The sequence below is a fragment of the Phoca vitulina genome, unplaced genomic scaffold (genome assembly GCF_004348235.1).
Source record: "Phoca vitulina isolate PV1807 unplaced genomic scaffold, GSC_HSeal_1.0 scaffold6, whole genome shotgun sequence".
In the NCBI taxonomy this organism is placed as follows: Eukaryota; Metazoa; Chordata; class Mammalia; order Carnivora; family Phocidae; genus Phoca; species Phoca vitulina.
The window spans coordinates 69,203,506-69,230,116 of NW_022589709.1; the positions used below are offsets into that span (position 1 = coordinate 69,203,506).

General features: G+C 42.7%; 1 protein-coding gene across 7 annotated transcripts in view; it reads left to right on the forward strand.

Annotated features, from left to right (window-relative positions):
* PPP2R2B (protein phosphatase 2 regulatory subunit Bbeta) overlaps window positions 1-26,611 on the forward strand; it is a 445,379-nt gene that overhangs the window by 315,459 nt on the left and 103,309 nt on the right. For all 7 annotated transcript variants that reach the window (XM_032404428.1, XM_032404431.1, XM_032404429.1 and 4 more), the window contains 3 exons: window positions 16,421-16,518; window positions 19,417-19,582; window positions 25,636-25,748. In XM_032404428.1, coding sequence (XP_032260319.1) covers window positions 16,421-16,518; window positions 19,417-19,582; window positions 25,636-25,748 — 377 coding nt within the window. The remainder of the gene's footprint in view (window positions 1-16,420; window positions 16,519-19,416; window positions 19,583-25,635; window positions 25,749-26,611) is intronic.

Below are 26,611 nucleotides of genomic sequence, written 5' to 3' on the forward strand. Positions count from 1 at the left end.
AAAGAAACTGAAAATCTGCATTGTTTATACTCAACTTCATAATTTCTAAATGTAAGCATCTTGTTCCACAAATTGGAGATCTTCATGTGGACTAACATTGCGGTGTCCAAGAAAACAACCCCGCTGACCAGATACGACCGTATACTGCAGTTGTTCTCTGGACTGTTTGGTCCTGGGATGCCGAGTGTGGGGCCTTGCTCTGCTTCTCTGGGATCCAAGGTAGTGATCCATGTGGAGAAATAACACGTGATCCTATTTATCAAGTGCCTACGGTGTGCTAAGCATCATGCTCAGCTCCTGACCTTCCTTAGTCATAGCACTCTACCAAAGTGGTACCTGTAGCATGTGATTTTACAGATAATGAAACTGAGATTCAGAGAACTCAGGTAACTTGTCCAGAGGCATGTCTGTTATAAATGGCAAAGCTGAATGGGGTCTTTCTGACATCTAAAGTTGATGTTGTCCTCCACTCATTATATTACTTTTGGGTAAAGCATTATTCGAATCCTTATTTACTGCTTGTGTGGGTCCATGCTAAGTGCCTTGCATAAATTTACTCATTTCAGCCTTAGTATAATACCACCCCCATTGTACAGATTAGGTAAATAGTGGGGAGAAAGAAGTTAAGAATTCTGCCCAGCGATGATGGAATTGAAACTAGGGCTGAGAGACTGCTGTTGACTACCTCACAGCATAGCTTCTCAAAACCACACCCTGGATTAGGCACAGAGAAGGTGCTCGGCAAATAGTTTTCCATTGACACCAAGCCTCATTTTCAGCTGTGTACACCAGGGATCCTGAGCCTAAGGGTGTGGCTGGTGCCTCTCGGTAACCTGCTCTTTCACGTGTTATTCCATGTGACTCACCGGCACCTGTCACTCAAGCAGCCTTCACTCTGTCACTTTGCTAACTGCAGGCATGCCGAGTGAAGACTGACAGGTCCTAGAAACTGGCTCAGCCACTAATGAACCGTCTAATCTGGGAAGCCCTTCTCAGCAATCGGGCAATCCAATTCAAACTGCGTGTTTGACTGAAATAGTTCACTAGGTCAGACTTCTTGGCATAGAAAGATCTTCCCACCCAGTCTCTGGTGTTCTGTTCTCTTTCTTCCTGAAAATTGAACAGGGTGGAGACTGGTTTAGACAGGGCTAGAATTTAAGAATCAGAAGGGTGTGTATACATTTTACGGTGCATGAGTTTTCATGTGTATGATTAGCTTAGGAGAATAAGGCAAATGAAGATCTTAAAGAGAATGAGGAAGGTTTATTTGGTTTTTAAATTTTCATGATTGTACAGGTCTGCTACACCCAATTCAACTGAGAACCAAATGTGTGTATGGTGTGTGTATGCGTGCATGCATGCGTGCAAGAACAATATTAGAGAATATGAACCCAAGTGATGAGGTAGTAACTATTAACAAATATACTAGAAAAACCATGCTTTCATTGAACATCAATTATGTATCAGAGATGGGGCTGCGGGCCAGGAATAGCGAGGTGAAAAAATCAGTTATGATCCCTGCCCTGGTGAACTTTATAGGCTTCTAGTGGAGACAGACATTAACAATAAACACTCAAACAAATCTATAATGAGGAATTCTGGTAGATGCTTTCAAGGGAAAGAAGAGGGTGGTGTAGAGCAATGTAGAGTGACTTTAACACAGGCTGCCAGAAAAGGTCTGTCTCAGGAAGTGCTGGTTAAGCTGAAATTTGAAAAATTAGTAGATGCTAGCCAAGGAGAAGGGGGAGGGAGAGTAGTTCAGGCAGAGAGCAGCATGTTTGCAGACCCCAGAGTGGGAGGAAGCATGGCATTTACGAGATCCTGAAAGCAAACTGGCGGGGCTAGAATATAGTGAGATGGGGAGTCAGGGAGATGATTTAAGATGAGGTTTGAGTGGCAGGAAAAGGCCAGTTCCCAACTTTTCCTTAGTGATAAATTACCAGAAGGTTGTATTTCCCAATGGTTTCCTTAAAATGGCTCCTGGTACATTTTACTTTTGATTTAATTTCAGGGGAAGATTTGAGATTGTGGCCAGTGTTAAGTCTATATCTTGAGTGTTTAACGGTTTTATTTCTTCTATGACCTGATAAAATATTGATATTTAATTTCTTCCCATGGACTTTGCAGGAAATAATCAATGCATCACAATCAAGGCTAAGAACCTGCTTTGGTATGTGTTGGATAGAAAGGAATTTTGCTACTGCATTTAACAATTACTGGCTCTTTCATGCCCTCAGCTTTTCCATACTCCCCAAGGGCAATAACTTAGGTGGTTGGAATCAGTATTTGAAATGTCCCCCAAAGTAGAGTACTTACAGACATGGAAATATGTTCCTATTTCCCCTCCTCTACATCTGCTGTGCTTAGAGGAAGTGCTTCTGAAAATGGGCTTGGCGCTTGATTTCTCAAGTACTGGTTTTATTTCAGATATGTCCCAGGCCATGAACCTATAGTCCTGAACCATTTAAAACAACAATAATAAGCTGTAGCCAGAAATGGAGCATGTGTGACTCTCTTTTTAGGGGAGAACTGTGATATGCATTACATAGGCCAACAATCAGCTGTCCCCATTGAGAATATTAGAGCTCCAAGTGTGCACTATTTATATCATCTATGCTCTGAGATCTTAGATACTGATAAAGATGTTATCTATTAAAGAAATAAATATGATTCTGTCTTCAGGGAACTTATCATCTAGTTAAAGAAACATCACACACACACACACACACACACACACACACAGGATACTGAAGCATTCTATTAACATTTGTACCATAATCCAACATGAGTCATGGCCCAATGAGAAGATGCTAAGTTAGTGAAGTTTTATATGGAATTTATTGGTGGAGCCAAAGATGAGTAAAATAGGAACTGTGCCCTTAATGAAATACATTTCATTAAGGAAAGAGAGCAAGTACATTCTCAGTTATTCATGTACTTATTCACATAAGTACATGTGAATAGTCCAGAGACGGGGGGAGCTGTGTGGAGGAAGGGATTATGTTCCAGTCAGGGGAGCTCACGGAAGGCTTCATGGAGTAGGTGGCATTTGAGTTGGTCTTGAAGGATTCGTGTGTTCCATTTTTCATTCAGCCACTAAACAGGTATTTTGTGCAAACCTCCTAAGTGCCAGTCCCTAGGCTGTGTCCCTAGACTAAAATAATGAATAAGACCTTAGCCTCAAGGGGCATACTTGTCAGCAGGCACAAGTAATAGAAAGAATGTCTTGGGAAAAATGAAATTGCTTCACAGGTGGTCATCACAGACTGTATCTGCATAGGGTCCAAGAGTTAAAGTTGCTAAAATGCCAGGTGGGTGACAAGGAGTACGGCAGACCGATGGAAAAATTAAGGCTGACCCCAGAAGATCCACTCTGCCATGTTAAGAAATAAAGCCTGTAAGTAACTATGAGTGAAAGATGAAGAAAGGATTGGGAAAAAAAATAAATGACCGACAAAAGGGAGGGGGATGAGAAATAATAGAAGGCAAAGGGAATAGAAGCGGGACTCAAAAGGCAAGTAGCAAACATGGGCTCTGGGACTAGAGCTGGGTACCAATCTCAGCTCCCCTATTAGCCTTCCAGATGTGGGCAAGTTATTTCAGTTCTCTGAGCCATTTCCCCATCTGAAAAATGGAGGAAGAGACTGAAATCGTGGAGTCCGAGTGACACTTAAATGACATCATATAAAACACAAAGCACAGATCCTGGCCAAAGGAGGTGTTCGATAAATGAGCCTAATAATATAGATTAAGGAAGAGAGTTCAGGTAAAGCGTCTAGTACTATGCCTGGCACGAAGTAGGCCAGCTCAGTAAATCATTGTTTCAAAGAAAAATTGCGATAGTGGTATTTTTCTGAGGCTGAAATATCTCAAGGCCAGGTAAATAGCTAGTTAATTTCAGCAGATCTTTTGCATGACAGTTGTGATCCTCTCCCGCAGTCACACCATAATAAAGGAATGTTCAGCTAGAGTTTTCCACTGAAGACTGACTTCCTGGCAGGGAGATCTACAAATCACTTGGAAAGTTCCTGGCACCATCACCTGGGTCTGGCTATTTGCAAAGTGTCTATAAATCTTCCACGGGGCCAGATGAGAGTGTGGGTTTTTTCTTTCCCCTCTGACAGACTTGTTTCTTTCTATGCGATATTAGGAATGATGGTGAAAGTTACTCAAGAAAGGCCATGAGGAGGTCAGCCTACCCATGTGGGAGTGATCTTGTAGTAGACTTGGCATTTTAAAGTGTATGCAGGTGAGCAGCCTTCCATCCAGTCTGTCGACAGGAGGTAATGAACCTAGAGCTGCATAGCAGCAGAAGGAAGAGAGTCCTTTCTGCTGCTGGCCTCAGAAGAAAAAGGAAGGAGGGAGGGATAGAAAAAAGAAAAAGAGAGAAAGGGAAGGAAGGAAAGAAGAAAAAGACGGAAAGAGGAGAGGAGGACGAGCAGGAAGGGAAGAAGAAACAAAAAGGAAACCAAGCGATTTTTCTTTGATTCAGGGTGATCGCATGGACAGCTGATATGTTGGTCTATTGGAGAAATTCTTGCAATACTAAATGCTTTGAGAATCCTGTTAAACCTTCTATGAAGATAGGGTTTCCATGGCATTTTTCTTCCTGACCATCTTTTGGCATCTCTCAGGGGTGGACCAGTCCTGGGTACTGACTTGTTTATTCATGCATGCATGCATGCATTCAGAAGTTTGACCTTCTCTCTTCTTCGCCATTCATTTTTCCCTAGCTGCTGAAATTTTCTCATCAGCATATACACATGCTGCTCTTTCTATGATAAAAAAGGACACTCTGTTGACCTGACTTCCCTTACCATCTTCTGCCTTGTTTCTTTGCTAGGCTTCTCAGCAAAACTCCCTGAGGAGAAGTGTCCACAGTCACTCCCTCTCATTCCCCTCCTCCCATTCACTCGGAAACCCATTCCGTGGTTCCACCAAACCCACCCCCACTGATCCATAGAAACCGCACTTGACAAAATCAAAAGTGACTTCCATGGTTCAAATCCAAAGGTCACTTGAAGGCTTTTACCTTGCAGATCAGCAGTGTTTGGCATGACTGATCACTCTCTCCTCTGCAATTCACTGGCATCCGTGACACTCAGCTTTTTTGATTTTCCACCTCTCTCACCGGCTGCTCCTTCTTCGCTTTTCCTGATTCTTCTTTTTCTCCCAACCTTTTAGATGTTGGGAGTGCCCCAAAGTTCAGCCCTTGGCTTTCCTCTCATTTCATACACTCACTCCCTGAGATCTCATCCAATCCCATGGCTTTAAATATCATCTGAAATGCTAATGAACTCCCAAGTTTATATCCCCAACTCAGACCCCCTCCTGAACTCTAAACTCTTGTTTCCAATTATCTACTCAGTATCTTTACTTATAAACCCCTCATACTTCACACGCCTGGAACAGAGTATCTGGTCTTCCCCCCCCAAAATGCCTGCTTCACCGACAGACTTCCCATCTCGGTGAAGGCAGCTCCATCATACCAGCCTCTGGGGGCAGAAACCTTGGAATCATCCTGAATCCTGTCTTTCATACCTGTAACCAGTCCATCTGCAAATCCGGTGAAGTTGACTCAGTATGCATCCGGAATCTGACTACTGCTCTCCACCCTCACTGCCAACACCTTGGTGTGAGCCACCCTCACCTCTCACCTGGATTGTGGCCATACCCTTCCGAGGCTCCTTCAGCCCTCTGCTGTCTGTCCCCAGTGATACTTATAGCACATCGGACCATCTCACTCCTCTGCTCAGTCCCCTCCAGCGGCCTTCCATTTCATTTTTTCTCACTTTCTAAAAAATTGTGATCGAAGGAACATAACACAGAATTTACCATTTATGCATTGCTGTGCCCATTTCACTTTTAGTGAAAAGCCAGAGGGCTTGCCGTGGTCTACGAAGCTCTCCGTTACCTGAACCTCTCATTTGTCTGATCTCATTTTTCCCTTGTTTGCAGGGCTCTGGCTACACAGGTTTGCTGACACATGCATGTTTCTCTCTGAGGATCTTCTCCCTATCTGTTCCCTGTCGGAAGGAAGCACTCTTCCTTCAGATACCCACATCGTGATCTCCCTCAATCACCCTATTTCAAATCTAAGCTTCCCACCTACCTCCAGAATTCTTAATGTCCCTTACCCAGCTATGTTTGTTTCCCAAAGTACATGACATGCGATGCAATTTATTATACTCATTGACTATTATTTTTTCTCCACAAGTAGAATGTAAGTGCCATAAGGACAAATATTTTATCTATTTTATTAGTTGATGTATTCTCAATACCTAGAGTAGTGTTCGACACATAATGTGTCACTGAATATTTTGTGAGTGAATAAATGGAATTATGACTAAATCTGCCAACACTTAGTATATCTTGATTTTTCTACATTTTATATTATTTGTTGATACCTATATTGTCACATGAACATGAAATCAAATATATCAAATATAATGGATTTTTTAAATATCCAGTTTTCAGTGGATATAAAAAAGCAGTAAGGATGTACTATAGTGCCTTTGCCCGAAGAATATTTTTTAAGTTTTGGGTCATGCTGGTGATAGAAATCAACACTAGTTTATTTATGCTATCTTTTACTGTTTACCTGCTATGTGTAAAGTATTGTATTCAGTGTTTTAAAATAAAGATATCCAAGAGACAGTAATTTTTTGGGGGGGGAGGGGCAGAGGGAGAAGGAGAGAGAATCTTAAGCAGGCTCCACGCCCAGCGCAGAGCCCGATGTGGGGCTCAATCTCACAAACTTGAGATCATGACCTGAACCGAAATCAAGAGTCAGACACTTAACCAACTGAGCCACAGGTGCCTCAAGAGTAATATTTTTTTAAAGATTTTATTTTTAAGTAATCTCTATACCCAGCGTGGGGCTCAGACTTACAATCCCAAGATCAAGAGTCACATGCTCTACCAACTGAGCCAGCCAGGCACCTTGAGAGTAATATTTTTTTATAATCTTCAGAACACCACAACTCCCAGCCATGGAGAGAGCGAGAGACAGAAGAATGGAGGGAGGGGGATGGGAAGAGGAGAGAGAGGATACGAGAGAAAGAAAAATACTGATTCATAGAATTGTAAATGGCACATTTGGCAATACTTTCTATTTTCTTTGTTAAAACCATTGAAAAATCATCATTGTATAATACCTTGTAAACCGTTAGCAGCATCTTCATTGTGTTTGACATAGAAACTTCATGTTTTAGGAGGAAAAATCCAGATCTTGTCCTACTACATTCTTCTTTCATTCTTTAGGCCTATCTAGAATTTAGCACACAGACATATTGTATTTATTGTTCAATTTGTCCTTTAGAGAAAATAAATTAAAGATTGTATTTTTTTAATTAGAGCATGCGTGCGTGCACACGAGTTGGGGGAGGGGCAGAGGGAGAAGCAGACACCCCACGGAGCAGGGAACCCGATGCAGGGCTCGATCCTAGGACCCTTGTATTGTGACCTGAGCTGAAGGCAGCCACCTAACCAACTGAGCCACCCAGGCACCCCTAGGAGATTTCTTGGGTGCAGGCATATGGATGACATGTGAGTTACCATAAGTTTCAGTAATGACTTCCTCTTGCCTTCTAGGTCAAATATATCTTACTCTCTGGCTCAAAGACTTCCATTATAGGGTGTTTGAACAACCTCTTTTCCAACATTTTTTTTACCATATCCCTATTTACACTGCTTCCCAGTCCTCAAGGCTGAAAGCTTCTTGAAGGCAAAGACCAGATGTGTTTTGTTTATACCATATCCCTGGCACCCAGCCCAATGATGTGCACATAGTAGGTGTTCACTAAATAGATTCCTTGCATTTCAGACCTATTTGCTCCAAATCTACTTTGGGTGTGTCATTGCTACCTCCATGCCCTCTCCTGATACCCTGTCTTCACCAACTCTTTTGGTGTTTTCTCTTCCTGTGATTCATACGACCCTTAAATCCCTGCCAATATGACAAAGGCTTTTTAGGATGAAACCTGTTCTTTACTGATCAATCTATGTGGTTCTAAAGTCATAAAATACTCATTCCAAAATAAGAACATCCCATTGTTTCCCATCCCTTAAAATAGGTTTCTTACATTCTACCAGCATAAATGTTTTGTTTGTTGACACTTTGTTTAAGGTTATTCTCTATATGGTGGCCCACATTGGTGTTGATTCTCTATAGCTCTCATTCAGTGATAGATTAAAGAAAAAAATGGAGAAGCATCCATCATATATTAAGACACTAAGCTTAAGCTCAATGATGAATAAGTTCCTTATGGAGTTCATGGTTCAGAGACTGAGAAAGGCATTTAAAATGGTGCTATTACTGTTGTAAGTGCTAATGGTAAGTGGTGAGGACTGTTATGAAGGAGAAGAATGGGGAGCCTGGAGCTGCCAAGTAAAGGAGGCTGTCTGGGTTTTGGGAGAAGTCATACAAGGCTTCCCAAAATACATAAAATTAGAGCCAACACACAAACATGCGGATGTTTAGCTCCCACAAGGCAGATGCCATATCTTTGACTTGAGAGCCTCTGGCCCAGCAAAATTTTTGACCAAAGACATGCCAAACAGACTCCACGTTATGTGTGTTTGGATGGCACGATGCCTGCCCTAAATCTCCTATATAGACCCACAGTCGTGATTAACTTTCTTATTTTGGACCCAGAGTCCCATTAACTTTGGGGTCCGTGCTAGATGACCCATGTTGTGAGGTAATAGATTTGAATGATTGACGGAGTTTGCATTGCCTGAGCAGTTAATTACTCCTCTGCTTTCTGTAATAATGAGTAACAGATGGTAGATACCTTGACAGCAGATTCCACTATAAACCAAGCAGCCTTATAGGGAAGTCTGGACTGCTACCAATTTCCCACTGGATTTTTCTGTATTTGGAGGACTTAGAATTTTTAAAACTACTTTGCCCTTTGGGCAGGTTTTGTGCCAGTGACAGGAACATTCTTTCTTCTCAGCTTCTGTGTGGTAGGAACTTATTTTGAATGAAAGGCAGTCTCCATCAACCCATATATCCTGAGTCGTCCCATACCCATTAGTGCTGGGGATTTGGTCAGTGTGGGGAAGCTGTGTGCATTTTAATAGAAATAACATGGCATTTGTTACTCACTGGCTTCCCACCATCTGGATTTTCACAGCTCAGCAAGCATGGTGGGCTCCCCAGACTTACCGGGAGAACTTGGCTCCTACAGAGAGCATGATTCGGTCCCTTTGAAGTCATAATTTTATGATGGACACCATGATAAATTGGGGGCGGGGGGATGCTTCTATCTCAGTAGGCTGCTTTCATATTTGAATGGTCGAACAAGTAATGTACCATTCCACACAGGGTAAGGGGGAGAAACAAACCACCTCAATGCTGGGAACTAAGCAAGTATGAAGGAACACTGGTCATGTGATAAAGTGACATGAAAATGTGTGTGTGAGAGTTGGTGCACAGAGGCTGCAGGACCAAGAACCATTTTTTTTTTTCCAATTCAACTTATGTTAATAGTCTGGCCCTATGCAAAGTGCTATGAGGAAAACAAAGATGGAAAGACATGTCTATTAGTGTACATTTAAATGCAAATAACAGAAAATCTATCTAGCAGTGGCTTAAACCACTTGGTATGTATTGTTTAACAAGTTCAGACACAGGCTCTTCCTGAGGTAGGTTTTTGCAATTCAGTGATGTCACTGAGGACATTGTCCCTTTCTTCCATCTGTCATGTTCTGCCTCTTGGCTTGTCACCTCTTGGTCACATGATGGCTGCTACAGCTTCATGTATCATGGCCACATAAAATCACATGCGAAAGCAGTAGTATGGGGGCGCCTGGGTGGCTCAGTCGGTTGAGCATCCGACTCTTGGTTTTGGCTCAGGTCATGATCTCAGGGTTGTGAGATCCAGCCCCACGTCGGGCTCCATACTCAGTGGGGAGTCTGCTTGAGATTCTCTCTCTTCCTCTGCCACTGCCCTCCCCCTGCTTATGCTCTTTCTCTCTCTCAAATAAATAAATCTTTAAAAAAGAAAAAGAAAAAGAAAGCAGTAGTATGCAAAGAGTATGTCAGTATAGCCAGAAGGCCACTCCTCACTTCCTTCTTCCTTTTATTCAGGGAGAAAAACTTTTTCCCAGAATCTCTGCCTCCTTGCCCCCCAGCAGACTTGCCTGTGTGCCTCACAGGCCATATTTCAGTCCCATGGCCACCCCTAGACACAAGGGAGGCTGGGAAGCAAGAATCTGGATTTTTCAGCCTCTATAGTGGAAACAGGCAAGGAGGAAAGGCACTGGGTAGGAGTAGCTAACCGAGAGTATCTGTCACAACACATTACTTGCCCTTAATATGCTTGGTCTTCGCAGGCGGGCTGACATTGAAACCATGCCCATTTCCCAGCACTGTGCTTGCCATTACATAGGAAGCAGCACTTGCGAAAAGATCTTGGGAACGGGGGCTATTGGACCCTTCTACCCGCTTTCTTTCATGTAGGAGGAATACCAGCGCCAGATGGAAGTTAAAACCAATATGCACAGAATTAATTACATTCAAATGAAAGGAAAAGGATTCAGTGTCTAAATACCAGATACTGGTCGGGTGACAAAGGAATCAAGTCTGGATCAGTCAGTGAGTGTTTATGATACACAGAAGGTCAGGAGAGCAAGCACATGACATGTGTACTGGCTATTTCCATACCCATGCCAGACGGAACCAATTGATCTCAACACTCTCCCCGCAAACCCAGCTATGATATCAGAATCCTTCTCCCTGGGCAGCTCTTGCCAATAAACAAAATCAGCGAGCAAAATTAGATCCATTTGTTTTCACTGCTCAGCACTTGATATTTACTACTTCTGTCACTAGAACTGAGCTACAGGAACGTGAGAAATAGTACCAAGAAGCTAATGCTACTCCTGAACTAAGGACTGAAGCATAATCCTGTTTCATTACAAAGAAAACTTTGAATCCACAGGCAGAAAACCTCACGCATAAACCTAGTTTGTGATGCGGGCTAACAAAGGCATGTTGATGAGTTTAGTTTCCTGCCACTCTAAAAATTTAAACAGTGATATTATCTAAATAGTATGATTAAAAAATAAAATCTTTGACTCTCACTAGTGAGAAATGAGCATTGGTTCCCAGCTGAGCCATATCTCTAGAGACCAATAGTATTAAGCCTCTGTACTTACATAGCGTTTTTAACATTTGGAAACCGTTCTATATCATGGTTGGGTGTAGTGGATACACCTCTGTGTGCACTGATCCAAACCCATAAAGCTATATGGCATGAAGAGTGAATTTTACTCTCTGGGAACTTAAAAAGAAATTTTTTAAGTCTACAGAAGCACTGAGATAAATGCTAAAAATCTTGTATTCAGTTTGAAAATCAATTAAAATTGTTTACAAGTTAAAAATTGTTCAAGATGGATGGTCCTGATAAAAAAAAAATTAGAAAATCCTGAAAAATTAGAAAAAGACTGTAAGAAAATAAGTTAAATCATTCACATCCTACACTAAAACATCATTTTGGACTCTGGCTGACAGTCTTTGGCCTGTGACTATTTGTGTGTGTGTGTACTTATAGGAGTTAATTATTATTTTCCGGGGAGTCAGATTGTAAGAGAAATTTCATTTTATATTTTAAGTATCATCTTGGTATTAAAGGGAGTTTTAATAAGTGTATATCGCTTTACCAGTGAAAAAAGATATATTTTAAAATGAGAATACTTTTTAAAAATTGCAGTCATTGCACACCTACTGTTTTATTGCCTGATTTTTTTTTTTTTTAATTTTAGAGTGTATTAAAATTTTCCAAGACCTAGGCCATTTTGACCCAATCCCAGTAGCAGTACTTGGGCATATCCTGTTTGGCCATAACCAGACCTCCTTTTATCCCCCTATTTTGATGGAAACTATACTCCAACACACTATTTCATTTATCAAAACTTAACAGAGAAAACCCTCTCTGAGAAAATGGATGCTGACTTTGGGCCGTGACCCAGAACCCAAGAAGGAGGCCACGGTTTTATGTAGATGGAAGGAGTAATTTTAATTCCCGCTGGGAGCCTAAGACTCCCCTGTTTATTTAATGAGTCGCAAAGTCACTGTCAATCTAGCTACAAGCCCCTATGCAGTGACCACAGAGGGTGAACGCGCTGCCCCCTGTCCCTCACTGCGGAACGCAGGGCCCATTGCCAATTAATCAGAGCACTTCCGCCTGCATGTGACCTCCCAAATCCTTCTCAACCCAAACCTTCCAACAACTACCCATATTTCACCATTGTCATCCACTGTGACACCTCTTTTCCATCTTGGCTGATCACCACCTCATCCTTGCTAAAGAAGCAGACCAATCTGCCTAGAGCCCAACTTACCATCCAAAAGAAAGCCAAGTATTGAGTGGGCAGAACTGGCCAGCTGATACAAGAAGAGTAAATGACTTTATAGTATTACCTCCCAAATGTTTCTGAGATGAAAGATAAAACATTTAATGGGCTCTGAAGGCTAAATTGCATTACCTTCTCATTTGAATCTCTGTGATGGATGCGGAGAGGCCAGTGCTCCTGACATGGTCAGTAAAGCCTTGTCCCACCAGAGGATTTGGGTTTAGGTCCTCTCCAGGTTTAAACTGAGCCAGAATTTTATCAAAACGGTCACCCTGCTCTTTGGATTGTACATCGCCTAATCGTTGTGCTCAGCCCAGGCATTGTGTAGACTGCAGCCTAGCATGGTACCGTGAGAGACTAGGGCATGTGCTGGGGATTCCCTCCATTTCTTCAGCCTAATCACAGGCGTATAATGGCCAAGTCAGTTTCTATTATTCAGGTAAATGGAGACTTTATGTATGAATTTACTAGTCTGGAACCTTTGTAAGATGCAAAGATGGATTTTAGAAAAGAAAAACTCAGTCTTAGCAGTGCCTATTGCACTAGAAATGGGGTTACCAGGCCACCGTCTCGTGGAAATTAAATCAGCACAAATAAATGTGGAACAGGGCAAACGTCCTACCTCCCAGGGTTTCCTTTTAAAAAATCATGTTAACTACATTTGACCTCCATAACTACTTTTGGCCTCTGGTTTTTGTTTTTAGTCAAAAACATGCACTTTATCCACATCTCTGTGGAACAGAGGGAAAATGCTCCAGTTTAGAGCTTTTCATAAAACGGCGTGATTCGGCTCGGCATTTGATAAAATGAGTTGTCATATACACGTGTCAGTTAAAGGTAAAAGTCATACTGAACCTGATGAATTGATTTCTTTTGACCGTGATTCCAGATGAAGTTATTGTCATAGGGCTTGCTAGTTGATGGTTTTCGCCGTGTCTTCTCTATACTCAACAAGAGTTATTTTATCTTGAGCAGCATGGCTTTTCTGACTTCAAGTGCCCTACCAAGAGCCTGTTGCAAACAAGAGTATTCGTATCAGAAGTCTGGGTATCTTGAAATTGGAATGTGGGGTGATTCATGAGGTTTGCATCAATTATTAAACAGTCATAGATGAAGATCTGCAGAGATGGATGGGGCAGTAAAGTATTCTGGTTACACCTACTGGCTTAGCCATGATAAATGAGTCAGGAAACATGAAAGTTCAAAACAGGTATTAACTCAAGCTGCAGTGACCTGTGCTCTGAAGGGAGGTAGACAACAGCTGGATATAAACAAGCTAACATCCACACCAACTGAGTGGCAGGATTAAAATAAAGCTAAGGTCCTGGCTGGAGGACTAAAGAATGTGAGAATCCTGCCATGCCAATCACCCTTTCTCTTACAAGTTCTTGAGGAAGGCATAGCACAGATAATTATAACACTTGGAAAATAAATGGGGCATTTTTATTGCGGGAGCCATGCCTGGATCCCTCAAAACGCAGAGTTCTAGTAACACTAGCTTGGATCATGTGGCTCAGCTGTGAGCTTGAGTACTACCTTGTTTTGACCTGTGTACCCCTGAAAGGGAGAGTGAAGACATTTTCACAGAGAGTCTGGACAAAAGGACAAATGTGTATGTATGTCATCTCTGTGGGGAGTGAATTTTGTTTCCCTTGGAGTAACGTTTTCTTGGAGACTGAGACAGAGACTGACCTTGGAAAAGGTATACTTAACTCTTCCTTCTGATACCCAGCTTCACTAAAAGGGAAGGCCCATCTTTTGGTTTCCAGTGCACCTTCTAGAACTCTGGAGTCTGTGTCAACATTGCAGCTAAGAAGGGTGTAGACTGCAGTTTAGCCAGTTATTGGCCCTAAGGACATAAGCGTGACTCTGGTAACCTGTACACTGGGCTTCCCCACCGCTCTTTCCTTCTGGGGGGTGTTTATGTCTTCAGTAGTTTGAGAGCTTTGCCTCATACTGAGGTACCTGACAGAAGCCTGAAGTGAGAAGAAACAGCCCCGTCTGCTTTAGGTTCTGTGAAAGTCAGGAAGCTTCGTGAATAACCCCGTTGCTAACCCCTCACTGAAAAGCCAGAAGCAGGAACTAGTGTTAGAAGTATATCCTAGCGCTCAAGTGCTTTTCCCAGGGCATTCTGAGGCGGCTGCAAACACTGAACAGCCTCCTTCTCTCGTCTTTACGTGAAAGTGCTTTGCTAAGATACATAAACTCGAACAAAGGAAAGTGGTCTAAGAATTCACTTGTGGTCCCAGCTTCCCAGCCTTGCTGGGCTTGCTTACTCGGCAATGGGCACTTGTTACCGAAATGGGCTTCTGAACTTCCAACAGGAACTGAGTAACCACACAGCTTAGGTTGTGTTTCCTTGAAGTCGCGTTCATTTGGAGGAGTCTTCCTGAGTGGACAGACTAGATTTCTAGTTGAGATCATCAGTAAGGAATGGTATGGCCTTTTCTGAAGAAAGACTTGGTAGAGCAGAAGTTATAAACTCGTGACTCACAAAACATTTTCAGCCCACAGACGAGATTATTTCTTTTAATGTCATGGCTTTGAAAAAAAAAGTTGACAATATAGAAAATTGAAGAGATTTTGCATAAAATCCGCATTTCCAACTTCTTATTAAAAAAAAATCTAGTAACTCATGAAATATTTCATATCCACAATTGGCGTAAGCTGAGTAGCCACTTACCCTTAAGAGGGGCCACAGGCTTTCTACTTCTTCACACCCTGGCACCTCATGGCTCTGTAGGGCTTTGAATTTGCTGCCCCTGGGGTCAGACATCTAAGAGGCCAAAACAGGAAGTCATGAATTGTTCTTTTAAATGTGCCCTGCTTGAAAGCGGCTGTCACTTGTGCTTACTCTTTTTACTTGTGCACAAAGAACGACCATTAGAAGCGTTTTCGTATAGGGAACAGGACAGTTACACGCAAAGTGGAGAATTTTACACTACTTACCTGAATAAATCAGGCATACAAAGAAAATCCTGAAATGATGATATTAAAGTGAGATCTGAGATTTGAATTATTCAGGGGTAATTGCCTTAGTTTTCCACCTCACTGTTTCCCCTTTGCTTTCCTCACATGGACATAATCTTCAGAATGGTCCTCTGTCAAAGGCTACCATCATAATTCCCTGCCTCTTTTTTTTTTTTTTCAAACTCATTTGCACTCTTGGTAGCAATTGTTGGAGCCCTGCAGGGGAATAATTGCAGAGGAATTAACTTCTGACATTTTTTCTAAAAATAGCCCTACTAAATCCAATCATAGGTAATTTACCTGTCCGTGTTCCTCCGGGGTAACCAGGGTTGAAGAAAGACCTGGCAGACTGGCATTCCTTCAGCAATTATCTGTGATCTGGGTTCCTGGCGCCTGTGTATTTTCTTTGTTCTGAAATACGGAGTACAAATTGCCCTCTCCCCTCTGACCTCGTGACCCTGTTTCTCAGCACCTTGCTCCTGGGGTTGGAATAAGGCCGTGCTCTTCCAGAAGGGTGTGTTGGGCTCACCAGGAAAGAGGGAGCGTGGGTCAAGCTGGAGCATTTGTGGGGTCCCTTCATTTTCCATGTCTGAGCTTCAAGACACCCTCCCCTCCCCCCAGCCCTGGTGCGTCACAGTCCTCAGCCCGCCTCTGAATAGCCACACTTGAAACCTGTTTGGGGAAGTTTCTCTGTGTAGAAGGAAGGAGAATGCAAAAGATCCTGGGTGGGTAAAAAGTCTGGGGGTTGATAGAAATTCTCAGGGAAAAAAAAAAAAAATTACCATTTCCTGGAGCCATTAAAGAAATGCGTTTTCTCTTGCCCCAGACAAAAGGGTCTGCATGTGCTTTCCCCTTTTGTTCTCTCCAGATGTTCCAAGAGCCCACCATGCAGTGTGGGCATCTAGGAAATTGACTTTCTCAAATGCCACTTCTCGTGGCGCTTAAAATACAGAGCATCAAATCCTTGTAAATTCCACTGCAAAGACAAAGCCCAGAGCCCTTCAATGCACAGAAAAGTATATCTATTATCTATCGTTTCAAAGTAAGTGTGCAGTTACTTTAATTGCCTTTGTCTTCTCCTTTTCAGCTGACATTATCTCTACGGTAGAATTCAACCACACGGGAGAATTACTAGCGACAGGGGACAAGGGGGGTCGGGTTGTAATTTTTCAACGAGAGCAGGAGGTAAGTGGCAGTGAATGCAAAATGCCCATTTTCTTCTTTTAAAAGAGGCCTCCTACTGTTCCTTAATCCTCATGTGTCGCCCTTAACCTTGCTGCTTTGCTAGCAAACTAAAAACTGCCAAAAAGTCATTAACATCAACAGTTCCACATTCAGGCTCCTAAAAGTACCTGATTAATAGAGCCTTTTCTGGGCAGGCCTGATCTTTCCCAACCTGGGTGTTGCACATTCAAAACGACCCCACTTCCCATCTGACCTGCGAAATTCCATGGGTGTGTGTTGAGCAGAGAACTCCTTTTTAGGTGGGATTTCTCTTCCAGCCATTGAAATTAAGTCTCCCGGTTTCAGGTGCTCCTACAGAATACGTAGGAGGGAAAAAAAAAATAGCTCTTTGCCAACAGATGTGAAAAGGACACCTGGGGTCAGTAGCGAAGAAAGTGATAGCTCACCCCACCAAAGGGAGTGAAATCCCACAAAAAGACATCTCCGCAATGCACGCGGCCTGTGCTTTACTGTAGGGGTTGCAGAGGTCCCTGGAGCTCAGTGCTGTGTGCATTCTGAGCAGGAGTTCGAACTTCCAGTGAATTGAATGTCAAAAAGCCCATTTCCTCCTGAGACTTGGGCTCCACTAGGAATTGTTTCTCTTTTTCATATAAATTGAGTTGTGTTTTTTTTTTTTTGGTGTCTGCTTCTGTTTTGTCAGAACAGAATTACGGCCCAATCTGATTTCCTTGGCCTCCCCTGGCATGGTCCTGGAGCTTCCAGCAGGCCCGTGTATGTTCTAGGACCTCTCCCATCTGTTACCGCCTGCCTCTGAGATTCACCAGGCCCAGCGCAGGGGGAGGCCCGGCGCAGGAGGAAGGTTTCACGAGAGACTTCCCTAGCAATTGAAAGCCTGCTTTGTGCTTCAAAGCCATTTATGTTCCCCTCCCCTCAAAAAAAGGAAAGCCTCATTTAGAGGTGATATATTTGGTAATTGCACATTATTTGCAATTAATTTCTATAAGGGCATCGTGATCCCTCGGGGTTCTGTCTAAATTCAAGTGTTCAGCATTAAATCAGGCACCCGGCCTATTCCACTGGCCCTGGAAACATGAAAATGTGGTTGGCAAGTAGGAACTAATAGCTCTTCGTGACCTGGAATTTTTCCTGCTTTTCCAGAGCTGCCTAGTGCTAATTGGTCTGGCACATACTACACACACTTGACAGTCTGATTTGGATGGTAGCAAATCAGAACTCCTATAAATTTATTGTTAAGGTGGACTGGCTGTCTCTGAAGTAAGCAGGATATCAGCATTTAAAGTCCTTTTTTAAAACTGATTTTCAAACCTTCTTCCATTTTAAAAGAAAATCCAGTTAGGTCCATAGTGATGTTAAAGAAGAACCAGAGCCACTATTTAACATAAATTACCCAAGGCAGCATGTTGCTGGTCATAATCTGCTCCACGATTTCCGTTAGCTATTTATAGGTTTCACCTGTTTTAATTGACCAAAATATTTGAGAAGCCTTGAGTCAGTAGTAGAAGGAAGAGGAACACGTATTCCAAAGGAGGGTGGTTTTGTTCAATAAAAAATAGATGTTGAAGAGAGGAGCATACAGTTGAGTGTTCTGCTTTGTGGCGAGGCTTCGGGTTGGAATGAGCTCGAAGCCTGAGAAACAAAGCCAGGTGACAACATCTAAGTCAGGCTGGCTTCTGACTTCTGTGAGTGACTCCTCGGTAGGCACACTCCACTCCTGGACAATTTGCTCCTAGGACCCTCACAAATATGCTCAACACAGGCCATCAGCACCATCACCCATCAAATTGAGTAAATGGAGACTTGGGTTTGAATGTTCAATATCCATCCAGAAATATGATTTTTTTTTTTAATTGAGCCTTTTCTTCAGAGTCATGCTTCTACGACACATGTTCAGTAAGACCTGAATTTGAATTTGTGAGCACAGTTTTCCAAAGCCTGAATCTGGAAGCTCTTGGTAATAAGGTCCTAAAACACCTGAAATAAAAACTCCCTTTTCTTTTTTCCCCTTCTCCTGTTTCTTTAACACCTTCTTTGTCCTCCTCTCCACCCTTCTTCTTACCCTTGCCCCCTTCTGCAGATCCTTTCCTTTAAAGTTTCATTCTAGCATCCTTAATGTAGTTCCTGCTCTGCGCACCGTGCTCACTGTGCGTAACGGAGATGGGGGGACGTGGGGGGTAGAGTCTGACAGTCCTCCCAGGGACTCCGGTGGCGTCTCTGCGCACATGTCCGTTTTGTCACTCGTGCCAGAAGAAAATGGGGGGAGGGAGAGATCTGATGTCCAAATCTGCTGTGTATAAGCTGTGTGACCTTGGAGAGGTCATTTTAATACTTCTGAGCCTCTTTTGTCCATTTCCCTGCACTGCCGACCTCTCAGAGGTTCTCTGAGGATCTGGTGAGATTTTAAAAGGCTAGCGAAAGGTGCAGATGCCATAGCTTTGGAGTCTTTGTGAGGGATTAATAGACGTGTGGACTTCGGTGTGGGATGGCTCACTCTGAAGGGTGTCCAAGACATCCATTAAGATGTCCAAAGAAAAGATTAGAATTTCTATTTATATGTATTTTTAAGTTGTCCTATTTTAATATCTATTTCTATGTATATGCTGTGGGCACCATATATTAGTGCAGAAGTTCCTGCATATAATTTATAAATAGTTGTATATTGGAGATGCCAGTATTGACCAATAGGGGTGCATGACCAAATGCTGGGGAGGCCAGTAAGCTAAGGTAAACTTGTTGCCATGGTTCTGCCCTCATTCTACACTGACGTGGCCCGCCCCATCCCACCACAGTGAGTCTGCCCCAAAAAAGAAGGAATTGGTGAATTTGCAGTTGGCTTATGTGATTTCATCTTTCGTGTGTGTTGTTTTTCCCTCCCTACAGAGTAAAAATCAGGTTCATCGTAGGGGTGAATACAATGTTTACAGCACATTCCAGAGCCATGAACCCGAGTTCGATTACCTGAAGAGTTTAGAAATAGAAGAAAAAATCAATAAAATAAGATGGCTCCCTCAGCAGAATGCAGCCTACTTCCTTCTGTCTACTAATGGTACGTAGAGGTCACTTTGCCTGTTTGGTCTTTGCAGAGATATGTCAGCAAGCCATGTATTTCAGTCTCTCTTGTGCTCAGTTTTTCTTTTTACCTTGCGAGCTGTTTGAAAAACTTCCAAACTGCATTTGCAAGATGTCTACCAGAGTGCCTGGACCAGGGTAGGCCGTCCGTATATAGCACTTATCCTTTTTAAAAATAACAAATTTATGACCAAATTACGTGAGACCCATTATCCGTAGTTTTTGACTAATGCAGATGATTTCCAGGTGTTTTTAGAATCTGACTTCCTTTCTTAACATTCACTAAGTGTTATTCTGGGAACACATTTCAGAAAACTCAACATGCCATCCCTATGACTTTGGCATACTGAATAGAAATTACTAATCCCTGAATATATTTGGGGGTTGGTAAAGGAGATGGCCGTGTCTCTCTGACACCATCAAGTTCTTGGCCAGGAGCGCAGGTCAAGAAGAGAGGGGGGGATCGAGCCCCACATCAGGCTCACTGCTCCACGGGAAGCCTGCTTCTCCCTCTCCCACTCCCCCTGCTTGTGTTCCCTTCTCTCGCTGTGTCTCTGTCAAATAAATAAATAAAATCTTTAAAAAAAAAAAAAAAAAGAAGAGAGGGGGACCTACCAAAGAAGAGACCAAGAAGTGATTTCTTTCTCTCTCTCCACCTCCATACTCTTCCTATACCGTTTGTTGTTTTAGGGGGGAGTTGATAGAAATAGGTCAGAGAGAGGACATAGGGGGTTGGATAGAGAGCCAAATTCCGTATTAATTTCGTAAAACCTTTACACAGTGGAATGACCTGCTCTTAAGGTTCATAATACCCTTGCTGAAAGAAGCCATCTATGCTCAGAACAATTCAGAATAAAATCATATACTAAAGGGTGCTAATTGAATAGCGTCACAATTAAGAGGGTTAGTGTATAAAAATTGAAAAACCTCTATCAAGCAAATAAGCTGGAGAGCGCTTCATTTCATTCCACGTGTGAGTCTGCCTAGGAGGAATATACATTTAAATATAAGTCAAGAAGCCGGGGATTTGCTTTTTTGCCTATCCCCAGCACTGACAAGGTATTGCTCACATGTATGTAATAGGATCAGACATATATTAGTGTTTTTGAAGACAGAAAGGAAACACACAGAAAGATTTATCATGATTAATTTTGGATCGTGCAAGTGGAGTGTCTTGTAGATTTGCTCCTTTTCTCATTTTTCCTTTCTAAGTCTTTACAGTGAATTTTATTTTACTCTTCTGAAAAGAGGGGGAAAGTTTTTAACACATATGAACCCAAACTCCCTTGATTATAAAGCCAGTGTACAAATCTAAACACTCGCACTTCTGAAATAGCCAGTCTGGGGCTATTCAAGCATGGCTTATCTCAACATGACCAGATCTCCACTCATCTGTTTTTCCAGATTCTCAGTAATTTAATTCTTTCTCAGAACTGTCTGTATTGTTTGCTTTACTTTTTTCAACCCTGATTTCTTGAAAGCCAGACCACATGAATGTTTCTTCTTTTTTTGTTTGTTTCACTGGTGAAGTTTTACTTAAAGGCTCTGCATATCCAGCCCTTTAGAATAAAAGAGACTTCTGATGATGTTGACTTAATTATTGCTGGCAGAGGAAAAGTGTCTGATCATCTGCTATGGCTAGCTTACTTTATATTGTGAAATTTACCCTATTGATTATTACTATAAAATCCAAAGACTTATTAAGTGCTTTGTGGGGGGGATGGGACCAAAATCATTGAAATGCAATGAAGATTAATTATATAGCATAATGTTCTGTTAATTGAGTTTTTAAATAGTTTTTTGATTAACAAGGATATTATCCTCCCATTTGGGATGCTATTTCATATGCCAACAGCATCTCAAAATGATTCTTAGAAGAAAAATTCCCATGTTCTTATGCAATTTTCTTTTTTGTACTAATATTGAGGTTGAGAATTCCCCTTAAGCCAAATAGGTTAACGTGCAAAAATTAATGAAAGACAATTGGAATTACTGTACAAAAGAGAAAATGAAGATAGATGATAAGATTGTGTTTAAAAGCTGCCACAAGTAATGATAAACTACTCAGAGAGCCGGCCAGAAAAAAGAAAAAGTCGTTACTCATAGTAACAGCCACATGTTCCTTAGACTTTTTTTATCCACAAAGCTTCAAGATACTAAGTCAAGAAAAATTGTGTGATAATAAAGTCGAGAATGACTCCAGGCAACCCAGCCATGGGGAATTGGATTGAATTCACCATCAATTATCTTTAAAAAAAAAAAAAATGTGCTTCTCTCATTATAGTTGGGTGCAGTTTTTATGTTCTGCTGGCATATATTTTCAACTTTACCATTTTTCATGAAAAATAGAACCAACATTCCATTGTGAATCTAGACTTTGAAATTACTTTCCAGGTGAAACACGTTGCTTTACCTTGCTTTCTACTTCTGTCTTAATTCTTTTTTTTTTTTTTTTTTTTTAATTTTTTTTTTTTAAAGATTTTATTTATTTATTTGAGAGAGAGAGAGAATGAGAGACAGAGAGCATGAGAGGGGGGAGGGTCAGAGGGAGAAGCAGACTCCCTGCCAAGCAGGGAGCCCGATGCGGGACTCGATCCCGGGACTCCAGGATCATGACCTGAGCCGAAGGCAGTCGCTTAACAACTGAGCCACCCAGGCGCCCTACTTCTGTCTTAATTCTTATGATGAGAGGGAAAGGTATACTTGATTTGGTTTGCATGCTATGAAAGTAGTGTGTATTCATAAAAAAAAAATTTTTAGAAAAAAACAGGGAAGCAAAATGAAGATAATAAAGTGTTTACATCCAGAGAGAACCAGTATTAATGTCTTTTAAAGAAAAAAGCAGAGACATGGATAAATCGATAAATTTCTTTGCTTCTTAAGGAAAATGGGATTATTCTATAAGCTGTTCTGCAACAAGATTTTTTTTACTTAATAATATAACACTTAACAGGAGCATCTTCCTACTTGTTAAATATCCTAAAATATCATCACCTTTTCAATGACTACATAGCATTCCCTTGTATGAGTTTTCTATAATTTACTACTAAATCTCCCTTTATTTGACCTTTAATTAATAACAGATTCTTACTATTATAAATTAGATATTTATAGGAGTAGAGGTTAGTATGGATAGATATGATTAGGAAAAACATATTATAAATTATTCATAGAATATTACATATATTAAAAAGTGATATAATTGCACACAAAAATATAATGAAAGGATGTATACAAAATTTTCCTAATAGTTTTCTTTGTCCAGTGGAATTGAGGGAAATGTTAATTTTTTTTTTTAACTTTCTGGCTCATTTTCATTTTTTGCAATTATATTTACCACTTCTGTAATAAAAGAAGGAAATAAAATGAGAAAATACAAAATCTGTATATGCAGTATTACTATAGGTTTGTACCCCACCCCCCAAAAATGCAGAGAAAAAAATACCGCAAGTGTCTCTGCAAAATGTTAACAAGGATTGTCCCTGACTAGAGGGATTGTAGTTGATTCTTACTCTTTATGTTCTACCTGTGGTTTCTCTATTTCTCTGTGTAGCAATGTATTGTTCATAATAAAAAAAAAATAAAAGAGAAGAAAAGAGAAGAATCACCTTGCAAATGGGACAGGATATATTCCAAAGCCGAGCAATAGGAAATATTCGGTGTTAAATGTCTCTGATTTGTGTTGTTCTGAGTCACAGCTGACTGATCACTAATCCAGCGACTGTATAAAACAGGGCTTCTGCTTCATTTTCTCATCCTAAAATGCGGTGCATGCGGCAGCAGGGTGTCTAGAGAGGGTAGGAGCAGAGGACTGTTGGCGTACAGATAGGAAGTGCAGAATTCAACTCTGGGTCTGGGAAAGGCTTCCTTGCCTTCTGTCCCAGTACAGGCCAGGGGGAGCGCACGGTTCAGGGCGCACACATCTTACACTGAGCAGCCCAGCCGGGTCTGCCAGTACACGTGACCAGCTGGAATCATCCCCAGATAATAGGAAACAGGGGCACTGACCTGTTAAAGTAGCCAAATGGTTGCTGAAAGCCGACTTCAGAATGGGGTGCATTTCAGACCTCTGAGGGCCAGGCCTTTGGCGAGGAGACGCGGAGAAGGGAGATGAAGGGGCGAAGGAGAAAGAGAACCCTACTAGAGGCCGGGGGAGGGGCGGCTCTTCTCCCCACAGTATTACGGAGGAGACGGGATGTGCTGACATCACCGCGGGATGAAACTATCGCTGTCAGGGCAACATGTTATTATCAGAGAATAGTTGCCCCCTTTGCAAATTCTAACAGCTGCCCTTTGTCATCCATTATTGGCAGGCCACCCCTGTGTTCAGCACTATATGCCCAGTGTTCCATTTCATCCTCCTGAGAGCCCCGTGGGGAAGGCACTGTTTGCCCCAACTGACAAATAAAGAAACCGAGGCATAGAGAAGTTAAGTGCCTTTATTTGTAAGGTTGAAATATGTGGGACATACTTATACTAAAAACTCCTTTGTTGTTTCTCTGAATTTCACATTGAATTGGGCGTTCTGTACTCTTTCTCCTGATAAATCTGGTACTCCTGTTTGTCACTTGAAGAAACGGGGCACCTACTACCTGGGAACCCTTGTCCTTGGCCACGTGGCTGGCTGGAGTGGGAGTGAGGGTATGGCCCAAGCTTGTCTGGTTCCCAAGCCTACCCGATGCAGGCACAGAGGAAGAAGGCATTCGAGTCCCTGCCTTCCACAAGAAAAGCTAGAGCGAATACAAATCATGAACGCAGGACCCAGAGGCACGTGGGCCACACATGATCTGATTGGCCCAAACGTGTTTTCTTAAGAAAAGGGATGGAAAGCCTGCAGGCGGGGCATGCCATCTCCTGCCTCCCAGAGCCCCCCAGCCCCTCTCACTCATCCCCCCGGCCTACCTTACCCCTGTACACATTGCAGATCTTGCCCTCCTTTATTGCTATGGAGAATGACAGGTGTCAGCCAGTGATGGAAGGTGCTGGAACAGTACACAGGGAAGAAAGGTAGTTTCCAGCTGGGGATTCCAAGAAGACTGCAAGGGGAAAGGAGCGTTTGGATGAACGTTCTTACCATTTTATATCTCTGAGTATTGCTAGCAAGATGCACTGTATAGACGGGATTCATTCATTCACGCACCTAATAGTTATTGAACATCCACTGTGTCCCAGGCACTGTTGTAGGTGCTAGGTGTGTAGTAATGGGCAAGACAGAATCCCTGCCTCCAGCGAGTTTACATGCTCGTGAGGGAGACGTAACAGAGCCGTGGTCACGTAGTGAGAAGTGGCGAGAGGAAACATTCAAGCAGGCGGAGCAGGCGAGAGAATAGTGGGCACATTTTGATGCAGGTTGGTTAGGAAAGGCCCCTCTGGGGGTGGGACACGAACAGAGCAAAGTGAAGGAACAAGTCACCTGCGGAAGACGGCCAAGGGCTTTCCGGGAAAAGGCACAGCTAGTGGGAAGCCCGAGGCAGGCATGGGGACCAGAGCGTATACGGAGGGCTGTAGAGAAGCCACATGGCTGGAGCACAGGGCGAAGGGGGCAGACGGTGAGACTGGAAAGGGTGAGGAAGTGCAGGTCACGGAGGGCCTTTCAGGTCACGGTCAGGGCAGTGCTTGCTGGGGTGGGACCCTGAAATGGGGATACCTATCTCTCGGGGTTATGGTGAGCATTAAATAAATTTTCCATGACAAGTGCTAATGACATAGTGACACAGCTAGTTCTGTATACGTGACTGCTCTTAGTCAGTGTTCAATAAATATTTTTATTGAATGAACCAAAATAATCTATAAGCTCCAGATGTCATAGGCCATTGGTCTGGGCACACTATATGGTTTTGTGCTGAAACATGAGCTCTGCCTCCAGATGACATAAGATTTATGCCCTGAATCCTTGACGTGAACAGCAGTCCCTTCCAACCTCAGCTGCACCTCCCCCTGCATCTCCCCCGCCCCACCCCTCCACACACAAAACTCCTTGACAAGCTGGTTTTCACTGTAATTTTGATTTCCTCTGGTTGCCCTCCACAGATAAAACTGTGAAGCTGTGGAAAGTCAGCGAGCGTGATAAGAGGCCAGAAGGTTACAATCTGAAAGATGAGGAGGGCCGGCTCCGGGATCCTGCCACCATCACGACCTTGAGGGTGAGCCCGGGGGGGGCAGCTTTGGCCCCCGTCTTTCGCTTCTCTTGGCCACCGGGTGCCGAGGAAGGGCTCCCCGGTGTGGCCACGGGCTGGGTGCGGCTCTAGGTTGCAACTGTCACGTGTGAGTGAAGGAGATGAAGCAGAGACTCGCTCTGAGTCTCTGACGGCAGAGGGAGGAGCAGGACGGGTCTGAGCTCTGACCACTACAAATGCGTGTCCTTCATTTATTCCCCTAAGACTGGCCCACACGGCCACTACCATGCCTTACTCCAGTCTCAGCCTCTGTCTGCTCACGGTATCAAAAATGTTCTGAGCATCTTTTGTACTCAAGGTGCAAGGGATGGGACTACCCAAGTGGCAAGTTGGGATCTTGTGATTTAGAACATGAACTTGTGAATCTAATGGGCCTGGGTTTGAATTCTGCCCCTCATCAGAATCTCACGTGGTCACTTAACCCTTTTGAACTTGAGTCATGCAAGTCTTTTTTAGTTTCTGTGTCTGTAAAACAGTGAACCTACTACTTACTCAACCCAAAACCGTGAACCCCATACTTGACTAAAAATGTGCTGGGGGTGGAAAGCCCTCCTTCCATGGCCGGTCCTCAATACGTGATCTCTGCTGTTAGTCTGAGCACTCCCTCCCTGCCCTCCAGAAATACACAGTCTGGCAGAGAAAGGATTTGTAGGTCTACTATAAAGATGCTTATGGCACTAAATAGAGTAAGGTAAATGCAGGGAGTGTCAGAGAGTTACAGTTTGATCAAAGGAGGAAGAAATGGTATTTGGCTCTGGGAGACCAGGAGAGGTCTCCTAGGAAAGTGGTGTTAAAAATGGATTTCTAAAAGCAAACTTTTAAGGGAAGGC